At 35.1% G+C, this 22,642-nt stretch overlaps 2 protein-coding genes across 2 annotated transcripts; both read right to left on the bottom strand.

Moving 5' to 3' along the window:
• Positions 1 to 134: 134 nt before the first annotated feature.
• On the bottom strand, positions 135 to 4,888 carry LOC145789893 (uncharacterized). The gene is made up of 2 exons (XM_082867463.1): positions 4,398 to 4,888; positions 135 to 759 (listed from the first exon to the last, which is right to left on the bottom strand). The coding sequence occupies exons 1-2, from the start codon at positions 4,770 to 4,772 to the stop codon at positions 190 to 192; spliced, it is 945 nt and encodes a 314-aa protein (XP_082723589.1). The 5' UTR covers positions 4,773 to 4,888; the 3' UTR covers positions 135 to 189.
• A 2,413-nt stretch (positions 4,889 to 7,301) lies between these two features.
• On the bottom strand, positions 7,302 to 9,761 carry LOC114307535 (uncharacterized). The gene has a single exon (XM_028252930.2). It carries the CDS (start codon positions 9,289 to 9,291, stop codon positions 7,543 to 7,545), a length of 1,749 nt encoding a protein of 582 aa, XP_028108731.2. The 5' UTR covers positions 9,292 to 9,761; the 3' UTR covers positions 7,302 to 7,542.
• Positions 9,762 to 22,642: the final 12,881 nt, after the last annotated feature.

Here is a 22,642-nt window from a genome sequence, read left to right as displayed (position 1 = left end):
GCTCATCATGTCAACAGAATGGCCTGATAAAGTCTAAAGGTTCCAATAGATTTCATTTTTATTTGTTATCTTAAGGATGCCACCATCCAAATGAATCTGTAAACATTAAAAAAATATAAATAAAACATGAGAGATACTGAAAAATCAGAATTTTACACTAAAATTTCATTTACCAAACTTATCACATTTTTAGGTGGCGGCAGTGGCGGTAACCACTCCCGCACCGCCACGTGCATGTTTCTTCAACATGGTAGCATGTTTCCTTCCTGCAACATGAGATTGGAAAACAATTTCGCTATTACAAACCACGTTACAAACGGTGCACGTCATCATAGCATCCGCTGCTGCACCGCCTTCCAGAATCTTCCTCTTCTTCATCTCCAAATCCTCCACTGGTTCAGCCGCCTTGTTTTTTGTCTTTTGCACACTAGCAGCTTTCCCTTTATCAGGATTTTCTTGCGGTCCAATCACTGGATCATTCGAAACTCCTGAAGCAACAGGAGGCGGTGCAGTTGCCTCTTTCAGTTTCTCCATGTTTTTCATGTGTTTCTTGCCCAATTTATGCTGCTCGAGAACATCCTGGCTGTTACACTCGACCTTACATACTTCACACCATGCAGATTGTACAACCTTTGTTTTCTTTGGGTCTCTCTTCCAAGTGTTATTTCCACGTGGGCGTACTTTTGCCTTGGTCCATGTTGTTGGGCTCACCTGTGCAGGCACCAACAGTTCCATCCCATTTGGAGGTATTGTTACACCCTGCAAAGGAAATGGAAGATGGGTTCTGAATGAGATACAAGCACAACAATGCAAAGATGTGTACTAATAGAGCAAGGAAAACCAATTTCCCTCATCTATTTATGTGCCCCATGAGAGGGTGCAGCTTACTTATGTGTGTTTTTTTCATAAATGAAATAACTACACCAAAATTTAATTTGTTTTTCAAACTAGGTTAAAGTATGATTGCTATTCACCTTTTTTACTTGGATGCAAGGTTTTAAAAAGCGGCCGCAACCGTTACGACCATTTGGCAGTGTGATTGAGATTCACAGATGTATCAGCCGTAGCGGTTGCTATAGCGATTGTAATGGTGCCGTAACCGCCATAACGGCCTGTTACGCACCGTTACGTAACGGTTCTGAATTGCTTTTTTCGAAAAAACACAAAAAAAAAAAGTTGAAAATGGAGAAAGAGAGATAGAGAGAGAAGGGGGAAGATGAAAAACATGTTATTGATTTGTTGAAGCTGTAAGACCTATGCTTTTCTATTCAGCTGCTATCACTCAACCATTTTGTTTGTGTGTGTCTATCTATATATTGTTTGAAAATAATAATAATAATAATAATAATAAGTGCGGTCATTATCTATTTGGCTTGATTAATATATATATATATATATATATATTTAAACTTTTATTTATTCTCTTACTTTTGTCATTGTTTATCTTATATATAATAATTAATAATTGATTTTTTGTATAATATAAAGTCATTAATTAGTAAAATAGAATGTAAAAAACTCAGTTTATAGTGACTTAAAAATATGAAATATATTGGATCAAACTTAAAAATTTATAAAAATTGATAAATATTTATTTTAAAACCCAATAAATATGATCATGGAAAAAAAATGTGCGTATCGATAAATTTTTTTCAAATTGTGCGAAAAATAAAAAAATTCACGGTTTCGGTTATTGCAACCGTTACGCTACGACCTTTACACCCCGCAACCGCAATCGCGCCACCGTCACCGTTACGGTGACCGTAACAGCTTTTCAGAACCTTACTTGGATGTAAACACTTGGGCTGAGTTCAGTTAGGATGAAAGTGGTAAAAAGTGCAAGAAAGAGAAAACATAAAACTTTTTCAAGTTAGAAGCATTAAAATGTTGAAAGTTACAAGAAAATTGATTTTCCTTTACACGTGTTAGCATGGTGACTAAGCTTTTTAGTTTCTTGCAAAAAACACAAGGAAGTTAAATTTGTTCATAAAAGTTCGTACTTATGATTAGGCTTCGTTTGGCAACAAGGGTTTGTAGCCAAAAAAACACTATAAGTTATCATATCACTTTCTCTATTTTTTGCATGTCTTTTCGTAAAAAATCAAAAAGCCAATTAAAATAGTCAATTCCCAAACAGGGTAAAATTCCAAATTTATCTATCTTTCCTTTCAAATTTTCATCCTGAACAAATACATGCGAGAAAAAAATAATTTCTTTTCTATTTCTCTTCTTTTACTTCATTTTCTACCATTTATTTCCTTATAATCATATAGAGTTCTGTGTTGAGTAAAAAACTTAATTAGCAATCACACTCTTTAAGAAACGTGAGCAGCAGTCACACTGTAACCTAGTTTTAGAAATAACTTGAATAATGGTCTAATTATTTAATTTTAGAACCAAAAAAAAAAACTAAATGGGTAAAAGAGCCTAACCTAGCCACCCTATCATGGAGCAAATGCCGAGCACCACACAAAAGTGTTGGCCAGCTCCAAACCCGATTAAGACTTTCAACATTTTGTATGATCAAAACAAATAACAGCCCTGTGTATGTAACAATCCATAATGCTCTGTTACGAAGCTAAATGAATAGTTTTTAGATGTATGGTCTCTACAACAAAAGCACATACAACTTTTGCGTGATATATAAAGGGGAGATACATATGCAAGCCAAACTCTGATCTGGCACCTCATTTGTCATTTTGATTACATTGGTGAGGTCGAGGTAATGAATTAAATGAGAAATATGGATCCGGACTCTGGAAGGTTATATCCTAACCCTCCGTGGACCATGCTATCCTTTCATTCAAAACTCCCAACTAAGGAGAAGGACAAGAATTAAAACTTTTCCTTTCATTTCTCTCCATCCAAACACTATGAAATGTGTAGACAGTAAATAAATGTAAGTCGTAACACAGCATATTAAATTGAAAAAACGACTACCAAAACCCCAATGGCCCTTGTAGATCTTTGAGTTCTGAATTCTGATCATCATCTTAATTCATCAAGATCAAAATGGGGAAAGAAAAAAAAAAAACTAGGATAAATACTAAACTATGAAACTACTAGAAGCATCAAAAGGATGCTTTACTTTAGAAGAGGGGATTCAGTTGGTGCCAATTGGTTATGATATAATTATACCCCCAAAAAAAAGCTCAAACAAATACAAGTATAGAGGGCTTTTAAAATTTTTACTACGTAATTTAACGCAAATCAAAGGCCAACAAGTCTCCAAATAGTCCTAATAATACTAGCCCAATAGTAATCTTATCTTTGAACTTAAAAGAGCAATTCTATCAACCTTCACGATATGAGGCTCCCTTGAAAAGTTCAACCTTCACCATATCAGAAACTACACTGATTCTCCAATGCATTTGCACTTAATAATCAATTCTGAGACAAGTTTCAGCCAGTTCAGCAGAAGGTTTATCTCTAGAGCCTCAAAATGAAATATTGATATATAAGTAACCAGTTACAGTAGTTAATCCATTTCATTTTTAATCATTGACCATGTGGACTTTGCCAGGTAGTTTTACTTAATGGTTAAATATTCTTGTTTGATTCATTTTTAAGAAACTACTTTCAAATTACCTGATTCAGCAAATTTAGAACAAATAAACGAAACTCTGATCATCAATCATTCCACATATCTATTTCAAATACTAAAAGACAACTTTTAACATTTAACTTGAACCGGTACTGGAATAGGAGAGGATACATGTTACACCACAATTTTGATTCGCAAGAGAGATTTCAAGAAATGGCAGGTCTAGAAAGAACAAATGTTGCATTTTTATACCTATTCTATTTGTTATATTATATAAAACACACAGCTCGGAACAGCTTCGAAGCTTTGTCACGTGTTTTTCATATATTAAAAATACCCGTAGTGTTAACTGCTCATAAACCATTCACCGTTTTCATTCAACCCATCTTCCTCATCTATCAAATCACTAAAAAGTTCAGATATAAAATTGCATTTGCATAGTTTTTGCACCCACCACTAATATTATATTATATATATAAATATACAAATAAACAGTACAAATCATTGACCATGCGATGTGGGCTTTACCAGGTAGTTTTGCTTGATGGTTAAATTCTTGTTTGATTCATAATCAAGAAACTACATTTTCAAATCATTTTAACCAACTCAGTCAAAGAACACACAAACATAACTCTGATCATCAATCATTTCACACTAACATGGATCAAAATCAAGAACACTCAAAAAAACAAACAAAGCACTTTCAAGAAACTACATTTTCAGACCATTTCAACCCAACTCAGTCAAAGAACACACAAAGATAACTCTGATCATCAATCACTCCACACTATTTCGAATCAAAATCAGAACAACAATGCAAAAAAATAAAAAATAAAAATAAAAAATCACTTACAGGAGCATAGAGAGACGCCCAATTCTGAATAGCAGCGATGACATTAGGGTCTTGATAATAATTCACGGCCACCGTGCCGGCATCGAGAGTCGGTTGAGCATAGGCAACCACACTGGGCTGGTGGTAGGCTTCGTAGCCACCGACATGGGTCTGTAGAAAGGAGCTTGAAGAAGTGGTGTAATGGGGATCATGGGGTTGAAGAAGAGGGTCAGTTGAGAGGTGAGTGATAGGGTGGTTAGGGTTAGGGTTAGGGTTTTGGGAGAATTGGGTGGTGTAGAGATGATGGTGATGATGAGAGTAAGGATCTAAGGGTTGTGAGTTAGGGTTTTGTGGTGGGTAGGTTTGCATTTCTCTCCACTGGTTGTTGTAGTCCATTGAAATTGTACATTCAGGATTTTAGATTAGAGAGAGAAAAAGAGGAGAGAGCAGAGAGGAAAGAGAGTTGGAGAGTTTCTCTCTCTGCACTTTTGTAACAGAAATGATTTGTGCAATGAATGCAAGCCCAGGCCACAGTGGTCCATTTAAAAATGGCCCAAAACAAGGCCCAAATGCCTCTCAGTTTTTGGGCCCACTCTTAATACTTATCCCCAAAAAACATGAATACAAAAAAAAAAAAAAGTGATTATTGGGTGCAGGAAAGAATAGTTACGTGATATTTTATAATATTATAATTTATGAAAAAAATAAAAATTATAATTTTATGTTAAGTAATTGAGAAAAATGAGGAGACATGACGAATCATGATTGGTAAAGTAGTATAGATATATGGTGTGCCGAGAGTGCCTAATAATTTTTTCAAAAGATTTTTCATTTAAATCCTCAAAAATAGAGAGAGAGAATGGGAGCCTATTTGATGTATAAAAAAAATTAAAAAAAAAATAAAGCTGAAGGTTAATAATAAAAATTAATTGTTAAAATTGGAATTGGAAATGAAATTGAAAAATTGTTTGAAAGATGCAAAAGCTTAAATTTTTTACGAAATTTATAAAAAAGTGTTTTGAAAATAATATATATATATATATATTTTTTTTTACTTGTGCCCAAGACACTTGTTAGCAAGATCATGTTCTCCTCTAATTTTTTGATAATTAGTGTTTTTATTTTTTTGTACTATTTTGATACAAATTTACGAAATGAAAATTATTATTATATTTTTGGTTTTTTTGTTGAGCACATTTCTTTTTTCTTTTGGTACTGTATTTGGTTTTGGATTTGTGGAAAAAAAATAAAATCAATGGAAAATTATAATAAAAAATTAATTAATTTTTTTTTTTTGGTTGGGTTAGAAAAATGAATAAATAATAGTTAAAAAAAATTCATTTCCCATTTTATTTCTCATAAAAATAAATATCAATAAAAAATTTATTTTATTTGATGAATGTAAGATTCAAATATAACATTATCAAATTTTGAATAGTAAAGAAAATATTTTATGGTACAAAAGTCTACATAGCATATGATATTAAAACTTACCAAACATGTAAAAAGATTATAGCTTAGCTGATGACTAAAAGTTTGACTAAAACACAAAAAATTTATTGGTGAACTATTTTCAAAAATTACTTTCTATTCTAGGGGATGCTGTAGAGCTGCAAGAAATTTTCAAAATTGTTTAGTTGGAACAATACTAAAAAAACATAGAGTACTAAATTAAGCTAAAACCAAACAAACATTGGATTAGCTGAACTAAGCTAAACCAAACATAACTTTATTTCATTCCAAGCGCTGTAAATTAAAGTATGCCTTTTCTTTTGATTGAAGGCAAAGGGTACAAGAAAACTAGACCTCCCAACAATGAGCCTCTGTTTACATAGAAAAAATCATGTACTACAAAAAATACTTTTTAAATCATGAATCAAAAACTCGTACGTGCATGCGTGCGGAAGAGATCTCAAAGCTGAGCTAATTAGAGTTCAAGCTTGGATCTATTTTATAATGCTAAATCAATTTTAAATTCGAGTTGTTTGTGAATAAATCTTTTCTGTGTTAATCTTATCGAGTTATTAGGTGGATACTTTGGACTCATTGTGGTTTATAACATGGAGATGCTTTTTCCTTTTGGGTAAAGGTGGAGTGCCTAAAAAAATAATTCTAACACTGTAGCCAGGTCCCTCTAGGTAGTTGCTAGCATGAGAGAGAGAGAGAGAGAGAGAGAGGTCAAAAACCATAGAAAGATTGATGAATTTTTTTTTAAAGCACAAAGTGGAATGAATAGACACCAGAGTGAGATGGTTGTGATGTTTATATATAATGGGTGACTAAACAACCACCTTCAGCTCTCAGTTACCCATCTTTTTCACATTTTTGTATTGTTTTTGAGGGACACCAACATTGCTCGAAAGCACTCTCAAGTCTCAACTAATCTTCCAAACGGTAGTAATCAAATTCAGTAATGCTAGATATCCACAATTATTGTTCAAAAATTAATTTACAAAAATTAATGCGTGTTCCTGATTCATGTATTAGTTAAACATATATATATAGCTTTTTGGCAAATTAAAAAAAAAAAAAAAAAGTCATTATTTTCGGTTAACAAGACAAACTTTTCCAGTCAAAAAAAAAAAAAAGAGTAACTTTTGTAGTAATTACGAAACACAAAGATTTTTACATTCTAAAAAACAACTAAAAAAGTAATCGCCAAACCCCACCTCATTTTGAGTGTGATCCCTATCATACAAGACTTAAATCTAGACACATTTATTGTAAGTTTAAATTGTGGGCAACGATTTTGAGTATCTAAGTTTTACGCAATCAAATTACTGTTACCTCTCAATCTTGAAAAGACCTTCATAGTAATACCATGCTCTAATCTTCTTCCAATATTTGGAATGAAAATTTGAGAAAACTCCAATGTCAACAAAATTCAATGACAACCAACCAAGCTTATCTAGTAACACAACTGGATAAAAGAAGCACACAAAGCATGGACACAGATTTCAATTTCAATTTTGAATTTCCAAAGAAAGATCATCAATGAGCTCCTGTTTTGCAAGAACAAACAGAAACAAAAGTAGCCAAGAAAATGGAAGGGAAAACAAGACGAAAATTTTACCTCTACGTTGGTGATCCTAAAACTTGGTTTTATCATCCTAGTTGTCTCTACACTCTTGAATTCATGGAAACCATGGAAGGAGAATCAGTCTGCTCAGTTAGAGATCAGCAGCGGCTCGCGCTCGTGATCACTCCCAACCAACCATGGCTTGAACCCAACAACAACATCATCATCATTGACTTCACTTTCAAGACTTAATGGGACGTTAAGATCGAAAATGCTATTATGAATATCAGGAAGCTCCTCCTGCTTTGTTGAAACACTTTCTGTGTTTCTGTTTTCTGAGAATCCAATGTAGTGAGCCCTTTTGTGACCTCCCAAGGCTTGTCCTGATGGGAAAACTTTGAAGCAAATCGGGCATTTGTGGTCTTTGCTCTTCTTTAACTCGTAACTTGTCATAGCTCCCAAACCAATGTCATGCTCAACTGCATTCTCATTGCATTCAAGCTTATCAAGCTTGGAATTTGCTTCAGTGTTAGTCAGTGGTGAAATGTTCGCCTCAACAGTCCTATTTTCACTACTGCTGATAGTTTTGTGGTTAGCTCGGTGGCCTCCAAGTGCTCGGTAAGAGTGGAAGATCTTGTTGCAGGTCTTGCACGTGTACTCGCGTTTCTTCTGAAAATCCTCAAAAATCCCAGAAGTAGAAGCAACAAAGTTTATTTCATCACACAAATTTTCCCCCAATTCAGGATCTTGAACCTCAAAACCGGCCCCCAATTCAGGTTCTTGAACATCAAAACCAGCTTCCTTGCTTGAATTAGACTTCAAAATTTCTGAGTCAGCTTGATCCAATACGACTTCTCTCATCAAACCCTTCTCCAATTCTACTTCAGTAGGTTCACTTCCATTCTTGATTTCAGATTCATCATCCACTACAGGCTTCTTGAATTTATCACCCTCGTGAAACTCATCAATGGAAACTTCAAATTCAGCCTTCTTTTTATTCTTGCTAAAAAACCCAGAATCAAAATCACCCAATTCAGATTCATTCTTTTCAAACACAGAATTCCCAGAATACGAAACACAAGAATCGAATTTCACACCCAGTTTCTTCACCTTCCAAGTCTCATCAACATCAGATACTAATTTTTCACTTTGATGCACTGATTTAGCTTCAAAAATCACAGAATTGTTTTCAGAAGACTCCAAGACTGAATTAAACTCAACCCAATTTATCACCCCCCTAGACAACATTATCAAACACATAGCAGCCTCTTCTACTTCATCAATCTCAGAAACATTTGAAGATGAATTCAAATTAGATGAAGCAAAATTCCCAGTAATCTTGTACCTTGTCTTTGATCGCTTTCTCCGAATTGGACATGCAGTTTCGTACTCCGATTGGCTCTCTTTTGGAGATTCATTCGAGAGCCTAGATCTTTTGGTGTGATGTCTCATATGACCAAACAGAGCTCTCATTGAATCAAACCCTTTTCCACATTGTTTGCATATATGTTCTTTGTCTTTGATTGAATGACATCTCATATGACCAGAGAGAGCTCTCAAAGAGGGAAACTCTTTCCCACATTCTTTACATAGTTTCTCTTTCATTGCAACACTCTGTTTCGGATTTGAAACCCTCCACGTCTTCTTAGGGTTCTCTCTCAGGCCATAGCTTCCATGACAATCACCTTCGAGACCCAAATCGCCATTCTTGAGCTTTTCTAGCTTCTGGGTTGAATCAGAAACCCTTAAAACCTTCTCACCATTTTGATGATCTTCATGCTTTTTAGCTGAAATCGAGGCTAAGTGACCCCTCATGTGACCTCCCAAGGACTTGCCACTAAAGCAACTCTTGCTACAAATCTTGCAAACAAACCTGTGTTCTTGATCTTCCTCCATTAGATTGAATCAAGAAACAAAAGCAATGAGCCAAGAACAAGAAAACCCAGATCAGAAAACCTCAATTTTCTCGGGAAAATGCTGAATCTCTCTGTATCGCGCAAGAATGGTAATGAAACAGGGGAATCTTCAAATCAACGAAGACCCAGGATTTAGAAGCTAAAAATCTGATTAGAAAATTGAGTGCAATTGGTTTTTCAAGCGAAAAGAGTAGAACCCGTGATGGAATTCGTAGAGTTGATGAGCAAGAACAAGAGCTGAGTGCCCAAAAACCCTACCGTGAGTGGTCTTTCTCTAGAAATGGCTTTTGGCTTTTGAGTACTTGAAATAGACCTACACTCCTCACTCCAGAATTGATATACATATATTGAACTGAAGAGATTGGTTGTGTGACGACTATTGTGGCAGTGATAACTGCGAATAGGCACAAAGGAAAATTATAACTTGTCTCTCTGTTTCTCTCTCTCTCTCTCTCTTGGTGATGGATGGTTTTTATGGCATTGGGCAATTTTTAGGAGAAGCCTTGCATGGAAGCAAAGATATATAAAACACGTGGACTGTTGCCATTGGTTGATGATACTGGTATTTATGAAAATTATATATTATATTCTTTTTTGGCTAGCCAAATTTGTTTATATATTTATCATTACAATAATACTAGCGGTTACCAATGAAAATATGAATATTGAATTAAATATGGATGCGAAATTTTAGATTCTATTTAATGTTTCACTAATACCTTCTTTAATAAAATTTTATTTTCTCATATTTTATACCAATACATTAATGACAGTTATCTCCAATTTGATTTCAAATATAATTATTACCATTTATTATTAATTCTTTAGAATAAAAGAAGAAGAAAACTATACTATTAATTACCAGTGACCAGGTTCAAACATATTCAAGTTCTAGTCTTGGGGCTATGTCACAAAAAAGAAATTTTTTTCTAAATTCTCTAATTCTAATGTGGATGGCCTGTCTTTGACTAAATCGGAAAAAAGATTAATCAAGATACACGTAAGTTGGTCCAAACACTCTTTACCATTGAATCAAAAAAAAAAAAATTCAAGCTCTAAAGCAAAAAATTTAACTATTCTCTTTATAACTTGTTAGGCTGTAAAATTATTTTTTGGTCTTAATTTTACGTTTTGACTAAAAGAATAAAAAAAAGAAATTTCACGTCAATGTACCATTGAAAAAGTAATTATAAATAAATGGTAAAATTTATAAACGTTAATAATTAAAATTTTCAGAAAACATGTAACGTAAATGTAATGATGAAACTTATTTTATATTCACCCAAAAAAAAGTTGTCACCACTGAAGTTACCAATATTCTCAGGGTGTATTTTAGATAGAGTTATATTAAATCAGGTTTCAGCTTTTAAAAAATAATTTTTAGAAAATTTTATTTTTTTATTTTTCGTATTTTAATATTTTTAATGAATTTTTTTAATATTTTAATTAATTTTTAGATACACCTAACATAAATATACTTAAAAAGTATAATATTTATGAAAAAATATTTAAAAAATACACTAAATACCAAAAAATACAACAAAAAAATGAAAATTTAGTATATTTTTCATATTTTTGTGTATTTATTAATTTTTTAAAAATATTTTTTTATAAATATTTTACTTATTTAGATACATATAAGTAAGGTATATCTAAAAAAATAAAAAAATTACTTAAAATTTTAAAAATATTAACTAAAACTAAAAAACATGAAGAAAAAAAAATCAATTTAAAAAAAATTAAATTCAAAAGACTAAAACCAAAACTAGTTCGGTTTATTTAAAATCAAGGCGTCTATGCAGTGGCGTGACATAAGCGGTGTCGGCCAAAGCTAGTTCGGTTGTTAAAATGTACGTAGTTTGGGGTGATTTGGAAAGTTGGTAAAAAGTTAATTTTTGACATTTTATTAAGTTTTTTAGTTTTTTTTAAAATGATTTGGAAAGTTGGTAAAAAGTTAGCTTTTGACTTTTTGATTTAATATTTATTTATGGTGTCAAATTAAATTAAAATGACTAAAATACCCTTACCCAACATAAGAAATTTACTTTTTTACTTTTTTTTTTTATCAGTTTTTATGACTTGCAAAGCACATAGGCTGTCATACTTATTTCTCGTCAAAAAATCAATTCCAATCACTTTAATAAAGTCATTAGAAAAGTAAAAAAAAAAATATGTCAAACAAATTAAAAAGTTAATAAGATAAAATATTACATTCAAATTATAATAATTTTATTTTTTTCTTACAAAAGTAAAAAAATCTATCCTAAACGAGATTTTTTAGTCCCTCACTAAAATACTCAAAAAGCCTAAAAACTAAAAAGTGAACCCACATCTAAACAAGGCTAACTTTTTTAAGTATCAACTTATTTGTGAGTCTATTATAAATACAACAATGATACATCTCACTAATTTGGGAGCACTAATGGACCACTAATGAGGTGAAAATTCAAAAAAAAAAGAAAAAAAAAAAAACTTAAGACCAAAACATCACATCAGTCAGTGATACCCACTCTCTAGAGCTCCTTTAGTGCTCCCAATTCAGAGCTCCCAAACATTTTTCTTATAAATAAATAAATTAGCTTATAATCAAGTGAGAAGTCTCAGGTTTAATTCACTACTATCTTTGATTTTTGAGGCCACATTTAGGATTTATATTTGATAATTTTTCAGTATGTATGAGATAGAAAATTACACATACATGGTAATTAAGCAAGGCAAAACCAAACGTCCTTAGGTAATAACAATAATAATAATCAAATTAAGGTAGTAATTGGCCACACACACATACTCTCTTCTTCTGTTTTTTTTTTTTTTTTTTTCCTTTTTTAAAGGGGAACCTAATTCATGTTTCTCTTTTTTCAAATTATTATACCATATGTAAGTCGTTTTACTAGTTCATGTCTGTCCCATTATCGTTCCCCATGTAATGCTAGTGAACTACCTTGGTAGGTTGTTTGTTGTCCACGCCAAGCATTAGTGTAATTATTATTTATTTATTTATTAACTATTATTGTGTTTGATAAAATTTTTGATACAATTTATAATTTTTATTTTATTTTATGAATTTATTTGTATCAGACTAATTGATACTGTTTATACTATGAGGTCAAAATAGTTTAAATAAGGTAAAAATAATAAGGGTAAGTTACACTGACGCCCCTTGAGGTTTTTATTTCTTACAATTTTTTCCTCACATTTGGAAAATTACACTGACCCCCCTATTAATTTGATTTTATGTATGATGATCATTACGGTGAGTGGGAGAACTGTTATGAAACTTTAAACCTCAGGGGACAATCTGTAATGAAACTTTAAACCCCAGGAGGGGGATGTAATTTTCAAAAGGTGAGGGAGGGAACTATAATAAATATAAATTTCAAGGGGTGTCAATGTAATTTATTCAAATAGTAATTATTTAAAAATTTGATAATCACAATTTTTGATTTGTGATTATCAATTCTTTTAAGAAAATTGCATCAAACATACATGCCCTGTATACAAGTGTGAGCATAAGACTAATGGGCTTAAGTTCGAACCATGCAGTATATATATATATATATATATATGCTAAAATTGAAGTATGAGGGAGAACTGTAAAGAAAACGAAGGAAAAAGTAAAAAAATATCTCTTTCAATCTTTCCTTCATTTTATTTTTTATTTATTTTTTCCGTAAATTTCTCTTTGAATTTTTTATCCAAATACAGGTTTAACATTGCCTATTTTTTGAGCAAGAAGCATATATATTAAAATCACCTCTCACAATTTAATTAATGTGTTTTTACACTTCCAATATATATAAAAAGAATTTTTTGTAAACTTTTCATGGGGAACAAGTTTTAAATCATTACTCAAACTCAAACCCGCCACCTCTTTCAAGTTTGGGCTTGGCTTTGCTCCAGTCTATCATCGGACTGGACCGTGCTGCTGGGCCCGTGGAGGCCCACCACGGTTTTGTTTTGAAAATCTGAACCGTTTAATGTGTAGAACTTGTCGAGTACTATATATTTGTGAAAAATCACGTTGATCGGATATCAATAGCTATGTGATCAAAACAGTTTTTTATGAACCGTTAATTTATTCACCATCCATTTTTTTATACAAAACTGATTTGATCACATAACTATCGATATCCAATCAACGTGATTTTTCACAGGCATATAGTATTCGACGAGTTCTATACATTGAAACGGTTTAGATTTTCAAAACGGGACCCGTGGTGGGCCCCACAGGCCCAATAACACAAGCCAGACCCTTCAAGTTTTATCAAATATTACAAAATTTAGCATATTTATAACAGTTGGTCACAATCACTTGTTATTAAATTAGAGAAGGAAAAAATTATTATTATTAGATTTTTAAAGTCTTTTATATTCTAATAATGATATACAAATAAAATATTTGCACAAAATTTTCATATAGAATAACTGACTTCTTATGATCATTTCATTCAAAATAAAAAATCTACTTTTTTGATTCATAATTTCAAACGCCATTGCCATATCAATCTGGATGATTTTTTTTTCATTTTTTTGGTACAAAATTTATGATTGTAAATCATTTTCTTTCACAAATGTCATTGGCACTTCTTTTCTCTCTCTTTTTTTTTTTTTTTTTTATATAATGAATTTGGTACAATTTCATAAAAAAATAAAATAAAAATACCACCAGCGGATTATTTTGATGGTAAATTCTATAATAAAAAGAAAATCAGTATGAAAAGTATTTTCCTATTTATTCACAATCAAGCTGGCTAACTTTGCATGAACCGAAGCATTAACGTCTTTGTTAGAGAGTACCAATCATATATTTATTAACCAATAGGAGTTGGTTCAGTAGATAAAACCTTTGAATGCCTCGCTTAAGGTTTGGGTTCGAGTCTTCATAGCTCCCTATTAAAGGTTAAACATACTCTTTAACGCCTAAAGCACATGAGGGCCTAAGCTTCGGTCCCGACGTAGATGCGGTACCTGGAGCATGTAGAGGCTTAAGTTTCAGCCTCGACGTAGATGTGGTGGGACTTCCTGCAGATATGTTGTAGATGCTAAGGGACAACACTCTTTAGCGGATATGTTGAAGTAGCCTATCTATATATCCATTTTATGTACCAAAAAAAAAAATATATATATATATATATATATTAAGGGTAAATTACAAATATAATATCTGAAATTTGTTGAAAATATGAATTATCCTTTGTAGATTTCGAAATTACATTTCACTACTTTAAATTTTTAATCGCTTTATAAATGACTCTTTTTATTAATAAATTATTAAATCAATTAAGAATTTTTAATGATGTTGAAAATATATTTTAATTAACAATTTTGAATTTTTTGTTATTGGTGGCGTTTGGTAGAGCTTTAAAGTTGCTTAACTCAGTTTTTAGATTATTTTAAGTTGTTTTGGTGTGTTTGGTAAAACTTAAAATCGCTTTTTGTAGCTTAAATTAAGCCAAAAAAGTGCTTTTTGGCTGAGTGGCCTCCAGGATGCTTGACTCATTCAGTTTAAGCGGGAAACTACAAATTGAGGGGCAAAATTACTTAAATGCCCTTTACTAATTTGAAGTATTACCAAATTGCCATTATATAAACCACCAAGCATCACTGTTCATTCTTTGAAAGAGAGAGAGAGAGGCGATTTTCGGCGAGAGGCGAACCGGTGCTCTCTTCTCTCTCTCTCTCTCTCTTCGCGATTGAAACCCTAGTTTTACGATTTTCGACGAGAGGCGAACCAAATCTCTTTTCTCTCTCTCTCTCTCTCTCTCTGAGATCGAAACTCTAGCTTTGCGATCGAAACCCTAACCATTGACTGCGTGATGATTGCAATCTGAAACTGTTGGCTACATATTTTGTATAAGCCAATTACAATTCGACGCGTGACGGAATAAGGGTAATACCGGAAGACTACTCAAGTCTTCGATCCTGATCGTACACGTAGCAGTTAGAATTGGTTATTACGAGATCTGAGTAGTAGTGGATCAACAAAGAGATGCAAGGTGATGTGACTTCAACGGTTGCTCACATTTAAATTCAAAAATTAAGAGGGAAGCCTAACTGCAAGTGACAGCATAATGGAGCTAATTATAAGGCAACATGATCAGCGATCATGGAGGAGCAGTTCAACGATTAGAAATGCAGTTCGATGGTCATCCTAGAGAAGTATAAATAGCAGAGAAGGCCCACAAAAACAGCCCCAGACTCAGATCCAAAAAACCAGTCTTATTCTGCTTATTTTTCTTTTCAGTTTTATATTTCCAGTCTTACATTTCCTATTCTTTACATTCCTGTACTTTAAATTCCTGCACTGCACTTCGTTCATAAGAGTAGTTTCAAGTAGTAGATTGTTGCTGTAAACCTCTACGAGGCTGAGTTTGGCTCATTGTAAGTTTTTCATTTTAATGAAATGCTTCAAATTGTTCTTCATTTAATTGTTATCTTGTTTAATTCTCCTAAATCAAACCACCAATAAAAGTCCTCTTCATTGAGGCTGAAAGAATTAAAACACAATCGTCTGATAATTGGTTGGCAATTAATTTTCTGTAAGGACTGATTAATCCTTGCTAGCACGCTCCCAATTACAAAAATAACCTTCGAAAGCCAAAAAAGCAACATATATTTTTGGCACGCCTAGTGAGACCAATTGAAATGGCTAGACGTATGAGACAAGAAGAAATTGAACGCTTGGAAGAAGGCGTGGAAGGAGAGGTAGAGATACCTAATCCAGAGGATAATGTGGTAACACATCCTGTGGAAACTCCCATTTTATCAGAAACTGTGGTCGAACAGACCAGCACTTCAGAACAAGTACCACATGTTCATAAAATTGGACGAGACTAAGGAATTGGACCATCCACTGTTCCATTTACTCAGTCAATAAATCCATGGGGTGGCCTAGTAGATGCCATGGGACAACAGTTAATGAACACAATGGAAAGGTGGGCAACACCCTTTTTGGATCGAATAAATAACCACCCACCAACAAACGCAAGACACATGGAGGAAGTTTTAACTGTCCCTTAATAAAGATTGGCTAGAGATAAACAGCCTATGCAAGTTAATGGACATTCTAATGGTCAAACTAGTAATCAGAACTATGAAAGATCATCACCTCAGTCTTCGTACGAACCTATTTCAAGGCCTATGGCAGGTCAAAATGCCTCAGTACTTAACAGTGAAGCCATGCAAATTGGTGGATCTGACCCAGTACAAGAAAATGGTATAAGAATGATTCCAAATCCCATGTTTGAAACCATACCTGGCACGAGGGGGTTCCCTAATCCCTTATTCAAATTTATACCCGGGGGGTTGGAAGGTTTTCCTACAAATAGAAGGGACATAATACCTGTTCCAGCACCTTTTGCAGGTCCATTCGTAGGACAGGTTCAAAGGGGTTACCCACACCCCCAACAGCAACATGTACCACAGGGACAACCAGTCCCAAATATACCACCTTATGGACCAAGATGACCACTGGCACAAAGTTGTCCAGCAAATCTTGTGTTTGTCCCTCCAATAATGGTTCAGCAGGCACAAAATATGGTCCCTAGGGACCAAATTGTTGACATTGTTAGAGAGATGTGTGGACCGATGGCTCGGGGGGTCCAAACTCCTGCATACAGGAAACCATACTCAGAATGGGTAGATAGGGTACATAAATACCCAAGAGGTTTCAGGATACCAGATTTTATCCTTTTTTATGGGAATAGAAACCAATCAACAGTGGAGCATATTGCTAGATTTGCTGCTCAATGCGGTGAATTTACTAATAATAACTATATGAAGTTAAGGTTATTCCCAAATTCCTTGACTGGGGGAGCATTTGTATGGTATATTAACCTTACAGCTGGCTCTATCCAGACGTGGCAACAAATGGAAGAGGCATTTCATGCCCAATTCTTCCAATCGGAGCCAGAGGTTTCCATGGCAGACTTGGCAAGATTGAGTCAAAGGCTTGATGAGAAAGCTACCTAGTTTATTGCCAGATTTAAAAGGGCTCGAAACAAATGTAGGGTCATCATACCAGAGCCAGAATTCGTGAGATTGGCTCAAAATGGTTTAGAGTTTAGGCTTCGAAAGAAGTTTGACTCAACTGAGTTCAGAGACTTAGTGGAACTTACTTATAAGGTGTCTAGATACGAAGCATTACTAGAGGAGGAACAAGATCGAAATAATGCATCGTACAAGACATATTATAAAGATCCTAATTATGAGATTGATGCAGCAGAGATTGTGGGGAAAGAACCTGTGATCTGTGAAGCATTAATTCATAAGGATACAACAATTGACCAGCAGTTTAAAAAGAAAGACCTTTACAGGAAATACTCTTTCTATTTAACTAAGGCAGATGACATTTTTGATCATTTGCTTGCGGCCAACTTCCTTAAGTTACCAAAAGGAGTTAAAATTCCATCTCCAGATGAACTTAAAGGAAAAGTATATTGTAAGTGGCAAAACTCTTGGTCTCACTCGACTAAGAACTGTATTGTTTTTCGAGACAGGATCCAAGAACAAATTCGGAAAGGAAGTTTGAAATTCCCACCCAAAGTAGAAAAGGCCATGGGGATCGACAATAATCCTTTTCCAGAAATTGGAGAGGTGGCAGCCAATGTCATAATATCAGACTTTCGAAGCTTGTCCTTGAAAGAATTGGGAGAAGTCAATGTGCAGATGCATGTTGCCAACCAGACAACTATCAAGAAGGACACTGGAAATCTACCAGCTATTAGACAAGGTTTCTCACACCAGAGGGAAGACTTTGATGAAGAAGCACTGGATGACGATTCTTTAAAGGCAACTGTAATGCAAAGGATGTGTCCCAGGTGCAGACTGAGCTACAAATGGTTGAAAGGGCTTCTAATTGATGGGAAGCAATATTACAAGGATGTGCAGAGACGTCCTAAACTAACCAATGCTTTCAATAAAAGGTCATATCCATCTGGTGTTAGGCAGCAGCCATTGATGGTTGAACCAGCAGCCGATAGAATGCATTTCAAAGGCAAGAGGCCTTTATATGAGTCCAGGCCACCTAATTATCACAGAATGGAGAGCAGTCATTCTGAGAGGAGACTGGAGAGTGGCTCAATTTATGAGATCAAAGCCAGAGATTGGCCCCCTAAACCAACCTCACGCAGGGTAGAAAGTAGATACCTTCATCAAATGCTTGCGTTAGGCCCAAGACATGAAGTCAGGACCAAGCAGTGGCCTTTACAGTCACCTTCAAAGATGGATTCGAAGGAAGAAAGAAGCAGTTCAACATCTGGGTCAGTAGGTTCGTGGGTACCTGGAGTTCCAGACTGGTTTGTCATGCAGAACAAACCTAGGGAAGTGTATACCCAGAGAGATGTTGTTGGAAACCAAGGTAGGATGGTCAGACCTCCTTTGGTGGCTCCAAACAATTGGATATTGCTTAAACACCCAAAAATAAAGGAACCAGATATGGTCCCCGTGATTTCTAAATCACAAGGGAAGAAGATTCAGCGTAGGTACACTCAGTACCAGAAGGACTTGAAAGAAAGTGGAGAGAGTTCTTAATTGGTCCAGACAGAAGGAAAAAAGAATCCAAAGTCAGACCATACTTCAAAACCAACTCTACAAGGCAAAACAATTTGCAGCAGAGAATAGTTTGCCAAAGTTCACTCTGAACTAAAAGCCACAGAGAGGTCTAGTTTAGCAGGATTGGAGAAGGCATTGATGGAGAGTGATAGCGAGACAGAGAAAGAAGTTGGCTTAGGCCAAAAGAAAGAAATGGTTGAGGAAGAAATGTTCGAAGCCTTCATGGCTAAACAAACATTCTTGGCTGAAAAACCGGTCATGAAAGACCATTCAAAGGAGTTTGTTAGTAATGAAGTGTCAGAATGCAGCATGGAGGATGCTTCTGGAGTAACTGAACAAGGTGGCCAAGAGGAGAAACAGTCACAGCCAGCCATCCAATTTGGCTCAGTGTCAGTGAATATGGTACACATACTACCGCATGAATTCCAAGCTGGAGATGAGAACCAAGAGGGGCAAGAAATTGACCCAATTCCAGTCTCTAGTGAAGACTCACAAGTGAGTATGGTGCAAGATAATTCCGGAATGGCTACCCCAATGGAAACTGAATATGAGAGTGAAAAAGAGGTGAGTATCAACCTCTCATATCCTTTTGAGTATCCCTCGAACTCTATGACACAGCATGTCAAGCCATTGTATATCAAGGCCTTTTTCAATGGGATACAATTGAACCGAGTCTTGGTGCATAATGGGGCAGTGGTGAACTTACTACCGAAATCTTCTTTGAAGAAACTAGGGAAAAGGAATCCCAGGTTAATCCCAACCAGCATAACCATTACTGGTTTCGTTGGAGACAGACAGATGGCTCAGGGAATTCTGCCTATCAACCTGAGTGTAGGAACCAGGGACTGCATGATGGCATTTTTCGTGATCGACAGCAATGCTAAGTACAATGCTTTACTTGGTAGAGATTGAATCCACACCAACAAATGTGTGCCTTCCTCTTTGCATCAGAAAATAATGATGGCCTTGGGTAATGGAGAGACAGAGGAAATTGATGCAGATCCTCAACCCTTCATAGCCTGTGCAGACTTCGCGGAGGCCGAATTATATATTGAGGGAGTGACACCACTCAGTATACTGAGAAAACCTGATGGCTCATCCGAAGCAACGACTGATGAGGAGGTGACACACCTAAAACACTTAGTCCAGGAAAGTGTTGATGAAGAGGTTGTCGTTAAGGATGACAATGTTGCCTAGTTGTAGGCAAAGAGATGAAGCACCAGAAGCCAAGTCTTTGGCTCTAATTAAGTTTTCAATATTGGATGTAAAATCAATAGTCCAAAAAGTACAGGAGCAAAAGAAAGAAGCCATGATAATTGGCTACAAGCAGAAGCAGCAACAGGCCAGAGTTTTGGCCCTTGATAAATACTGTGCATTGGACATTGAAACAAAAGTCCAGAAGATACAGAAAGAAGAAGCCTTGTGGACAGACTTTATCTATGAGGAGGATGGTAAAGATGTTGAATCAAAGAACCTGGGAGTAGAACACAGCAAGGAGATTGTTTCGAAGCCAGAAGGAATCAAAGAAGGAGCTTCAGTAAGTTCTCAGATACAAGACCTCTTAGAAGAAATAAATTTAGGGGAAGGTTCTGTACAACAACCCATTTATATAAGTGCTTGGTTGAATGCTTTTGACAGGAACCAGTTGTTGGTTATTCTGAGGAGATATAAAGATTGTTTTGCATGGTCTTATAATGAACTACCAGGATTGGATAGGTCATTAGTGGAACATAGGCTCCCTATGAAGCCTAATTTCAAGCCATACAAGCAAAACCAAGAAGAATGAGTCCAGAAGTGATTCAGAAAGTCAAGGAGGAAATTCTTAGATTACTCAAGACAGGCTTTATTAGGACAGCCAAGTATATTGAATGGCTATCTAATATTATGCCTGTAGTTAAGAAGAATGGTAAAATGAGGGTATGCATTGATTTCAGAAACTTAAATCTAGCAACTCCAAAAGATGAGTATCCTATGCCTATAGTAGATTTATTGGTAGACAATTCAGCTGGGCATCAAATTTTATCAATGATGGATGGGCACTCTAGTTATAACCAAATCTGCATTGCAGAGGAGGATGTTCACAAGACAGCATTCAGATGTCCTGGGAATATTGGCACCTTCGAATGGGTTAAAATGCCATTTTGTTTGAAGAATACTTGGGCTATATATCAGAGGGCTATGAACACTATCTTTCACGACCTCATTAGAGGATATTTAGAGTGTTATATTGATGATATTGTAGTTAAATCCCAATCCATGGAGGAGCATCTGTTTCATTTAGAAGCAGCTTTCGAAAGAATGAGAAAGTTCAAGTTGAAACTCAATCCTCTTAAGTGTGCTTTTGGCATGTCATCTGAAAATTTCTTGGGCTATGTAGTACACAAGAAAGGAATACAGATTGACCAGAATAAAGCCAAAGCCATCATTAAAGCCAGACCTCCATCAAGTTAAGAGATGAAGAGAAATTTGTGTGGACAGCAGAACATCAAATTGCTTTCGAAGGAATCAAAGCCTGTTTGGCTAACCCTCCAGTGCTAATGCCACCAAAGGGTGATAAGCCCTTGAAGTTATACATAGCTGCAGCAGAGGATTCATTGGGAGCTTTCTTAGCCCAAGACAATGAAGAAGGCAAGGAGTAAGCTGTTTATTACCTTAGTAGGTTTTTAAATTCTTGTGAATGTAAATACTCAGCTGTAGAAAAGCTGTGCCTTGCATTGTATTTTGCTGCAATGAAATTAAGATACTATCTTTTACCTACAACTGTCTTGGTAATTGCAACCATAGATTTAGTCAAGTATATATTCTCTAGACCTATGTTGAGGGGAAGAATTGGCAAATGGATACTAGCCTTATAAGAATTTCATTTAGAACATGTTCCCCAAAAAGCGGTAAAAGGACAAGTTTTAGCTAATTTTTTGGCAGATCATCCATTTCAAACAGAAAACCAAGAGATAATGGAACTTGGTATGGCTAATGTTGAGCCATGGCAAATGTGGTTCGATGGATCAAAAGCCAATGGCCTAACTGGAATTGGTATAGTGATTAAGTCACCACAAGGAGTAGAAACCACACATGGTTTCAGAGTGGATGAAATTACTTGTTTTAATAATCAAGCTGAGTATGAAGCCTTAATAGTGGGACTGGAAATTCTTATTGGATTACAAGTTCATGTAGTCGACGTATTTGGAGATTCTCAATTGGTGGTTAACCAAGTAAAAGGAATTTTCAAATGTCAAAGTATAAGAATGTTGCCATATTATGTTGTTGCATTACATCTGCTTTCTCAATTTCAAATAGCAAATGTAACTCATGTCCCAAGATTCTTGAATAATAGAGCTAATGATGTGGCTCAGAAAGCTTCGAATTTCAAGAGAAAGGATAATGCTCAAAGGGACATAAGCCAAACAACATATTAGAAATTAATACCACCATTAGGTAAAAGGAATGTGGTCCTGGAAGTCAACTAGAATGACTTACAAGAACAAGATTGGAGGTATCTGTAGACGCGCCCGCATGGGCCTCGATGCTACAGTTCGGACTCGATTTGTCACGGTTCTTAATCTGAACCAAAGAGTCCAAATCTGGCAAATCGTTTTGAGAAACATATTTTTGAAAAAGTAGTGCCAAACATGGACTGCTTTGCCAGATACAGAGTCGCCACCTAAATATTTTTTATGGGAGAATTTAGGAAACCCTGACTCGGTGCCGAAGGCCACATGTCCGTCATCACCGGAGTTGTCTCGGCTCGGGAGCTTGGGTACGATCGGGGAAGGTCAGTT

The sequence above is a fragment of the Camellia sinensis genome, chromosome 4 (assembly GCF_055761805.1).
Source record: "Camellia sinensis isolate YWXY chromosome 4, ASM5576180v1, whole genome shotgun sequence".
In the NCBI taxonomy this organism is placed as follows: domain Eukaryota; kingdom Viridiplantae; phylum Streptophyta; class Magnoliopsida; order Ericales; family Theaceae; genus Camellia; species Camellia sinensis.
Note: the sequence above shows the minus strand (reverse complement) of the source record. Positions and strands in the feature narration are given on the sequence as shown.

Coding starts and splice junctions, on each gene's coding strand:
- LOC145789893 (XM_082867463.1), bottom strand. CDS start 4,772: ATGGACTACAACAACCAGTGGAGAGAAATGCAAACCTACCCACCACAA. Junction 760..4,397: donor GGGCGTCTCTCTATGCTCCT/GTAAGTGATTTT, acceptor TTTCCTTTGCAG/GGTGTAACAATACCTCCAAA.
- LOC114307535 (XM_028252930.2), bottom strand. CDS start 9,291: ATGGAGGAAGATCAAGAACACAGGTTTGTTTGCAAGATTTGTAGCAAG.